Consider the following 9,182-nt stretch of genomic DNA (forward strand, 5'->3'; position numbering starts at 1 on the left):
CCTAAGGGTCATAGGTGGTGATGTGAGGATTCCTTGGAGAGCAGGTGACCTGTAGGTGACTTACTGGCTTTGAGGCTCCTTTGGGCTGAGGTGGTTGACATGATTCTAGGAAGCCCACAAGCCCAACGGCCGATGAAAGAAGGTAGCCTTGTGTTTGCGGGGGCGCAGACTGTTACCTGATGGATTGGAAAGGGATTTCAACCTGAGAGGACCTTTAGAGTTGCCAGGAAGCAGATACTGAGGCTGCAAATTGTGGTAAGCCTCAGGCCTTTAGGCAGAGGCTCTGGGAGATGGCCCTCTGCCTAAGTGTGGCCCTCACCGTGTCCCAGGCCAGTGCTGAGACTCAAATGAGACATGTTCCTTAAGTCTGAGCTACAGAAAGCGAAGTCCCAGGCTAGGCAAGTACCTGCCAGTGTTCTGAAGTCTTGGATGGGTTGGGGCCCAGACCTGAGCCTAGAATGTCTTTTTCTTTTGTGAGTAAAAGAAAAGTGACAAGGGCAGGAGACAGCAGAGACTAGATGAACTGACAGGCAACTTTCCTCGGGTATAAGAGGAAGAAAGGAAGTAAGCCCACAAGAAAGGGCAGGGAAGGCTGGGCGCTGTGACTCACGCCTGTAATCCCAGCACTTTGGGAAACCGAGGCAGGTGGAGCACCTGAGGTCAGGAGTTCGAGACCAGCCTAGCCAATATCGTGAAACCCCGTCTCTACTAAAATTACAAAAAAAAAAAAAAAAAAAAAAATTAGCCGATCGTGTTGGCAGGCGCCTGTAATCCCAGCTACTCAGGAGACTGAGGCAGGAGGATTGCTTGAACCTGTGAGGTGGAGGCTGCAGTGAGCTGAGATAGCACCATTGCACTCCGGCCTGGGTGACAAGAGCAAGACTGTCTCAAAAAAAGAAAAAAAAAGAAAGGGCCAGGGAAGGGGGAGGTGGCAATGGGCAGTGGCTGGACAAGAGGAGAGCTGAGATCATGGGCACTATAAGTCCAGCCAGGCTTCTGGATTTCTTTCTTTTTTTTTTTGAGACAAGGTCTTGCTCTGTCATCCAGGCAGGAGTGCAGTGGCACAATCACGGCTCACGGCATCCTCTGCCTTCTGGGTTCAAGCAATTCTCCTGCCTCAGCCTCCCAAGTTGCTGGGATTATAGGTGCGCACTACCACTAATGTTTGTATTTTTAGTACAGATGGGGTTTCACCATGTTGGCCAACTGGTCTCGAACTCCTGACTTCAGGTGATCCACCCGCCTCGACCTCTCAAAGTGCTGGGATTACAGGCGTGAGCCACCACGTCTGGCTACTTCTGGTTTTCTTCCAAGGAGCTAGTAGCTCAGGGACCTTTTCTGCTCTCACCTCCCTGTAACAAACTAAACTAAACCATGCTGGCAAAAGCCAGCTTTGTTGGGATAGAAAGAAATCACTCTTCTAAGTGAGACCTTAGACCTTCTACCGTGCCCTGGCAAGAGGAGAGAGTCTGGGTGATCAAAGCAGCCTTACCTGCGGCCTGAGGCTCTGAGGATGTAGTCAGAAGGTACAACCATCTCTTCATATGCAGTAACCTCTTTCGCAGAAATTGACTTTAGCATGATGTTTGTCCTTTGGCACTTGACACTGCTCAGGAAAGGCTGAGCCCAAGTTGCTGGGTCTTAAGCATTGCCGAGGCTCCCCAGATTTCAGGGCGTAGGAAAACATGTATTATTCTGTTCTGCCTGGTTCCTAGGGGCTGATTCCATCTTGGAGGAATTTTGCCTCTTTCTGGGCTTGAGCCATTCACTTCTGAGCCAAGACCTTGGCTGCAGATATTCCAGCCACGAGTGCAGCCCACGTGCATGAGAGGACCAGATTACTTTGTGGGTGACTGCTGTTGCTGGGTACCAGTCCTCCTGCCTACAGAACTGACAAATGGAATGAGAAGCAGAGGAACCAGCCTATACTACAGTCTGTGGGACACACCAGGCAAAATGATCTTGTAGAGCTGGGTGTCTGAAGGGAAGAAAGCTGGGCCAGACCTTTGCCCTAGCTGTTCCTTTCCTCCCAAACCGAACTCGGTAACTCTCCCATAGGGACACAAGCCTTCCCTGTGCCCTCCAGCCCTTCTCTCTCCTCAGGAATTTTTGGCAGCCAGAGTGTTTGCTACCAAGTGAAGTCTGCCTGGCACAAATTTGGACTGGTGCAGGAAACATTGCAGAGGCACCTTTGGGCCCCTCAGGAGCCTGTCCTCCATCCTGACTCTGGCTTATTTCCTCTTCCCAACCCCCCACCCCCTTCTGTCAGAGCTGTGTGTTCCTTGTCACTCACTAATTCCTCCAAGCTCCCTACTGAGCAGGGAGCTCTCCACGATGCCATAGGCTTTCCTCCAGGTCAGATCAACTTCACTCCGATGATCAGAGTGAATGATCATCCCCTTTCTTGGTCTCCCCTTTCTTCCTAGCTCACTTCTTCTGATTTGATGTTTAGTGCCTCTCTCCTGACTGTCCTTGCCTTTGATTCATGATCTTATAAGCTGAAGTCACATCTGGCCTGGCTATGAATAGTCCCTTCTTTCTGTAACCACAGATAGTCAAGGTTCCTGGAGTCAGTGGAAGTCTGAATCCTCCCCGCATAGAAAATCAGAGAGATGTTGTGGGAGAAAAACCCCACAGAACAAAGGCTCTAGCTTAGTCTTGAAAGCATACCCTGTATCCAAAGGCTGGGGTGCCCTAAAGTTCAATCCAGGCACTGGATAAGAAGACTGAGTTGGCACTGAGCAATGAAAACAAGTAGCAGATGGTGCTGAGGAACATCCCAAGACTGAAGAAATGTGGTTCCCAGAACGGGAGAAGGAAGGAGACATTGGCAAAGTCTTACTCAGCAACTGTGACAGCCTGACCAGGGAAAGCTTCAGGATAAGCCTGAGAGCACATTTGTGGTGTCAGGGATACTGGTGAGCTGAGATACTCACTGTTCTGTAACCTCTTCTCATGCTCTTTTACCATACTCAGAGTAAATAGACTTGGTGGCCAGGCTGGGCTGGTCAGGAAAGGCAGGGAATATAAGAGATTAGAAAGTCGCAGTGGGTGCAGTGGCTCACGCCTGTAATCCCAGCACTTTTGGAGGTCAAGGCTGGTGGATCAACTGAGTTCAGGAGTTAGAGACCAGCTTGGCCAACATGGAGAAATCCCGTCTCTACTAAAAATACAAAAATTAGCCGGGCATGATGGCACGCACCTGTAATCCTAGCTACTCAGGAGGTTGAGGCATGAGAATTGCTTGAACCCAGGAGGCAGAGGTTGCAGTGAGCCGAGATTGCACCACTGCACTCCAGCCTGGGAGAGAGAGTGAGACTCTGTCTCAAAAAGGAAAAAAAAAAAAGAGAGAGAGAGATTAGAAAGTTGGCCAGGCTCAGTGGCTCACACCTGTAATCCCGGCACTTTGGGAGGCCAAGACAGGTGGATCACCTGAGGTCAGGAGTTCGAGACCAGCCTGGCCAACATGGCGAAACCCCATCTCTACTAAAACATATAAAAATTAGCCAGGTGTGGTGATGTGCCCCTGTAGTCCCAGCTACTCGAGAGGCTGAGGCAGGAGAATCGAATTGCTTGAACCTGGGAGGCAGAGGTTGCAGTGAACTGAGATCACGCCACTGTACTCCAGCCTGAGCAACAGAGCAAGACTCAGTCTCAAAAAAAAAAAAAAAAAAAAGGAGAGAGAGAGAGAGAGAGAAAGTGGTCCCAGAAACCTGAGGCATCGCTCCCTGTAGCCAGGCTGTTTTCTGGAAGATAAGTAATGAGCAAGGTTTCTTGGGGGTGTTGTCGCAGACCAAACCCAACCCAGTAGATCAGCAGAATGGGGCTAAGGGATGTGGGATTTGCATGACCTAAGCCCTGCCTGGCCCTTAATGTCCTCCAGGTGCTGGAGGTGGTGAGAGCCAACTATGACACGCTCACGCTGAAGCTGCAGGATGGCCTGGACCAGTATGAGCGCTACTCAGAGCAGCACAAGGAAGCTGCCTTCTTCAAAGAGCTGGTGAGTGCCCCACTGCCTCTGCCTGTGTCTTAGGGGCCCGCCCCCAGCCACTGAGTTCTACTGTGCAGATGGGCCTCTAGGGAACAACTGCGGTTTGCTAAGGGCAGATAAAACAAGACTTGAGGGGTCTGCTGGGATGGGGTTTGCAACTTCTCTCCCCTACTGTACCAGGCAGTAAGAGAAGATGCTATTAGAGGTAGTATTGCCTACTCCTCCTCTGCAGCCATGGAGACAGCCCTTGCACAGCTCCAGCTGGGCCTGGGGTTTGATGTGTGTTCCCAGGAGCAGATCTGGCTCATTATTCTTTAACCTGTCCTCAGGGCAACTAATAAGAGTAATTAATTCTTCCCCTTCTTATGGAATCACTTCTTCCTAAACTCCTAACTGGCCACTGGTCTGAGTCCCCTCCCTATCTAGTTCTCCAGTCTCCACTCCCTGCTTTCCAATCACTCAGCTTCCTGCAGCCCCCACCCATGGGCACTTGGAGCCATGAACATTTGCTCTGCCTCCTACTTAACTTCCCAGTCAGTGTCTCCACAGAGCTAGCCCTATTGATGGTCCCTTTCCTGCCCTGTGCTCTGAGCTGTTCTCAAGAAAAGCTCAGCCCCCCCTGCAGTCCTGTAACCCTACCAACTTGGTTTACACAAACATCCTGGCTGGGGACGGAGACCAGGACATGCAGGCCTCTGTACCCACTTCCCCTGTCCTTAGTCCTCCCTCTGCTGGGGCTGAACTTGGATCAGCTCAGCTTTTACTTACCCCATGCCAAGTGTGGTGAAGGCACTGCGTTTTAGATCGTTTGTCTTGTGCTAAACACAGCCCAACTCTGATCCTGACATGACATTCCTCAGGATTTTGGACTTCCACAGGGTCAGGAAGACATGCTCTGGGGTGAGTTAGTTTGGAACACAGAAACCATTAGTGTAAAGTGATAGCAGAGTAGAGCATTTTTATGGGATGATTGGCAAGTCTTTAAGTTGATGTGGAGGAAGTTCTGGGAGCCAATGGTTAACAGAGAGCAATCTATGAGGAGCTGGAGAGGGTTACAGGAGCGGTGTCTCGAGGCTCTGAGACACTCGCCACGGCCTTACTCAGTTCTGCTCATATTTGTTCCCCTGGCACAGGGGAGCAAAGAGGGTCTGGTCCAGTTTGGAGCTAATGAGCTCAAGTTTCCTGCTGTTTGCCATGCTGCCCTTTCCTCTGCTTCCTTCCTGACGACTTCATTAAGTTTCCTATAGCATAGCAGAAATTGAAGGAAAGCTCCTGAGACTTTGGGGCCCAGGGCAGACACACTGTCCTCCTCCTTCCCCTTTTTGTTTCTCAGGCAATCTACACAGGTATTTCCTGTGGGGAAATCTCCTTGAAGAGTCTGCCAGATTCCTCTTGGAATCCTCAGAGTAGGGACTTGGGCCCTCTGACATTTTCTCTAGGGGCTTTTCCCCTGCTGACCCAGGCAACACTGGGTTAGGGTTGTGTGGGTAGAAAGTATGTGAGGTGAGCAGTGGGCACACAGCAAGGATACGCCCCAGACTTCCCTTTCAAGTGGGCAGGCGTCTTTAGGAGTGCTAGACTAGGAGTTAAGAACCCTCGGCCCTGCTCCCAAGCTGGGACTCACTAGCAGTGTCACCTGGCCCTGGCCATTGAAATTGGCCTCCTTGGATCCTACCCTTGCCATCTGTGCCAGAAAAGGACTGCATCTCTAAACGCTCCTTCCAACCCAAAAATGTAAATAAATCCAAAGGGAGAGTGAAGAGACTAGAAACACATCTAAAGAGAGGTGGCTCTAGAGCATGAGTCCTCTGGCCTCAGTTTCTCCTCCTCCATCAGATAGATCACTGAGCAGCCCCGTCCCCCTTCTGCATAGCCAAAGCAGAGACAGAGGCCAGCCTCAGCCCTCCTTTCTTGTCTGTGCCTGCTTCTACCTCCCCAGGAGCCCAGATGCTCTTCTTACATCCTCTAGAGTTTGTTCCTGTCCGCTCTTCTCTCCTTCCCTGCTGTCAAGGAACTGTTTGCTTATTTGCCTGCAGGGATAATAGCTGTTAAGGGTTCATTTCCTAAGAGAGAGACTTCTAGTGCCCCGTGTAGCAGGCACTGTCCTCTTCTGTTTAGAACTGACTCTTTCCTGTTTTCTCTCTGGCTGTGCCCTCCCACCTTCCCCAACTACCCTTTCCCAGGTTCGATCCATTAGCACCAACGTCCGGAGAAACCTGGCCTTCCACACACTCAGCCAAGAAGTCCTGCTCAAGGAGTTCTCCACTATCTCCTGAGTCCACGCCTACCTGAGCAGCCTCTGACTGCCCTTACCCATGAGGATCTTGGGCTGGAGGGGGAGCGAGGGGAGAGGGGGCTGCCCCCGAGGTTGGAGAGAAACACAGATACCAAGTTCTCTTGGTGAAGACCACACTTCAATGGAGCTCGGGCAGCAGGGGGCAGGAGGGTCAAGCCAGGGATAATCTTATTTGGGGAGGAATGGGTGGGCACAGTGTGGAGAGGCCTCCAGGAATGTGGGGACTTCCAGAGTGGGCTCCCTAAACAGCCCCTCACATTTCCAATCTTGAGGTTACAAGCTGTGGCTACTGACTAATTTTCAGGAACTGGTGAGGCAAGCCTCGGGGTAATGCCAGCATCCTGAAAGTCAGTGGCTCTGCTCGGCTTCTGAAAACAGATCAACTCTCAGATATAGCTGGAGCTACATCCTGCTTCCTTTGGGCCTGGGGCTGTGCTTGGCTTGAAATCTGTGTCTGCTGCCCCCACTGGCACTTTGTCCAGCCATCGGGACCTTTGGCTCAGATTTAGGGTAAGATAGGAATAGTGTACTTTTTCCTTTTTTTTTTTTTTTTTTTTGAGACGGAATCTCACTCTGTTGCCCAGGCTGGAATGCAGTGGTGTGATCTTGGCTTTACTGCAGCCTCCGCTTCCTGGGTTCAAGCGATTCTCCTGCCTCAGCCTCCCAAGTAGCTGGGACTACAGGAGTGTGTGCCACGCTCAGCTAATTTTTTGTATTTTTAGTAGAGATGGGGTTTCACCATGTTACCCAGGATGGTCTCAATATCCTGAGTTCATGATCCACCTGCCTTGGCCTCCCAAAGTGCTGGGATTACAGGCGTGAGCCACCACGCCCAGCCAGTTTTCCTATTTTCTGAATTCAGAATTGACTTCTCTGGGAAAACTGGAGATGAGAATCTGCCCAGTGCTCTGCTGTCCGGCCACCGCCTTTTGAATTTTAGTTTTGGCACCAGGAGTACCGTTAGCTTTCCCCTTCTGGCCCATTTGACTCATCAGCACAATAGGGTCACAACCTTAACTTTTCATTTCTAATCTGGTTTACTGTCTTTAGGGTGTGTATGAAATAAACATTGACAGGCTTTCTGGAGCCTTCAAGGTGCCTACTTTGCTGGTTCCCTTTCCAGCAGCTCCCCCGCCTCCCTAGCCCCCCCTCCTCTGGCAGCCTCTCCTGCCTCTGCTGAGCTCCCCTCCACGTGTTCCACCCCCTTACCCTGCTGTTGTTTACATCTAACCTGCCTGAGAATTTCCTCTGGGGAGGAATCTGTTCCTGTCATGGTCTAGTGCCTGGGAGGGAGAGAACTTTCTGGGGGTAGGGTGCCCTCCATCTGAAACAGGCCAGGTGAGCATCATGCATAAGGCCTCCATTCTGTCCACTCAGATTCTGGGTGGGGCCACAGGCAAATCTCCTGACTTCTGGGGAGTTGTCTTGTGGTTCCTTCCTTGGATAGCCTCCACGGAACCACTATAGGCTTTCCCCACAGCTGCCTCTGAAATAGCTGCTGCTTCGAGATCCTCCCTTTTTAAAGCAGTTTCTAAAGCCCTTAGGATGGCAGGAGCAAACAGCACTAGTATATTCTAGGAGTAAGTGCAGGAATTCAGCAGTAAGAGCATGTCTGGGACCACCTGGGCTGCCATCCATTTAACCTCAAATCTCTTTGGGATACTTGCCCTCCCTGGGAACCAGAGTTCTGGCTCTAACATTGAGCAGCTATGCACTAGTTCCAGAGAATCCACTAACAGGCTGCCATGTGTAGATGTAGGTTCTTAAGAGATCACAGGCTGGGTCATCTGATCACTGGATGGATAGCTCAGCCTGGGGCATTTAGTGTTTTCCCTGGTGATAAACCCCCAAGGCAGCTGGATCTGAAGCTGGTGGCAAGTTGAAATTATTAAAAATTGATTTGTGTGGGACTGTCTTTAGTGTTGCTTTTTTTTTTTCTTAATCTCTGTTGCCCAGACTCATTCCTCAAAGATAGAGGTAAGGTAATCTCCTAGGTGCTGCTCCCATCTGGCTAGGGGACCCCTACCCGCCCTTGTGAACTCTCCTCCTTCCTCTGAGTCTCCTGGCCCTAGTAGAGGTCAGTTGGGTTCAGAGAGCTGTAACCTCTCTTGCCCTCTGGGTAGAAGGAGGGAGAAGGGAGTTAGTTCCCTTATCTCCAAACTTAGTAGTATTGAGGCAAGCCAACCCATTTGGCCACTTATGGATTCCTGCCAGCCTTTCCTCCAAGTGAATGAGGACAGGGCATGGGGCACTAAGCAGAGGGCTCCTTGCCCTCCATTGGCTCCTTGCCCTCCATTGTAAAGGCCCTTCTCTTGACCAGTTTATTCACATATACCTATTCCAAGAACTCCAAATGAGAGTGCCCATTCTCTCCTGGAAATGAACCTTAACAGGAGCTGCCCAAGCACTTTCTATGCCCAGCCTCTATGCCAGGTCTGTGGAGGCTCCTCCAGAGCCAAGGGAGATCCAAGCGCAGGGCATTGCTCCTAAAGACAATCTTACCCTCAGCCACTTGTCCCCCTCTTAGGCCGGAACTCCTGCCACAATTCCTGCTGGGTTGATTAAATCAAGTGGTTGGAAATTAAAGCCAATTGAAGAGATTAAGTGTGCTTGAGTCACTTTAAAGTTTTTGGTCTTAACAGGTCACTCCTTCAGACCCACCAGACAAGGTCCCCTCATCCTCATAGCAAGGGGTTGGGGGGCTTTGGGGGGCTTTTGAATGTGGAGCCCAGGAAGCATCCTGAGGAAGGTCAGACCTGTGGCGCTCAAACATTCAGGATCCATTCCTGGGAGATGAGGGAGCCCAGCTTCCGTGCTAGCCCTGCCTTTGGAAAGGAGCTAATCTTAAGGAAGGGGTTTCATAACAAGGGCATTTCTTTCCTACTCTGTATCCTG

The 9,182-nt window shown here is 50.9% G+C and overlaps 1 protein-coding gene across 3 annotated transcripts in view; it reads left to right on the top strand.

Annotated features, from left to right (window-relative positions):
* Nucleotides 1-8,200, top strand: part of ARMH3 (armadillo like helical domain containing 3) — a 197,961-nt gene extending 189,761 nt beyond the window's left edge. Inside the window, exons 22-23 of one of the 3 annotated variants that reach the window (XM_032179424.2) lie at nucleotides 3,884-4,000; nucleotides 6,175-8,200. In XM_032179424.2, the coding sequence (XP_032035315.1) occupies nucleotides 3,884-4,000; nucleotides 6,175-6,267 (210 nt within the window). In that variant the 3' untranslated portion in view covers nucleotides 6,268-8,200. Of the gene's footprint in view, nucleotides 1-3,883; nucleotides 4,001-6,174 lie in introns of those variants that run through there. The other 2 variants (XM_032179415.2, XM_058436068.1) reach the window with 2 other exon arrangements.
* Nucleotides 8,201-9,182: the final 982 nt, after the last annotated feature.

This window comes from Hylobates moloch, unplaced genomic scaffold (assembly GCF_009828535.3).
Source record: "Hylobates moloch isolate HMO894 unplaced genomic scaffold, HMol_V3 SCAFFOLD_3, whole genome shotgun sequence".
Taxonomy (NCBI): Eukaryota; Metazoa; Chordata; class Mammalia; order Primates; family Hylobatidae; genus Hylobates; species Hylobates moloch.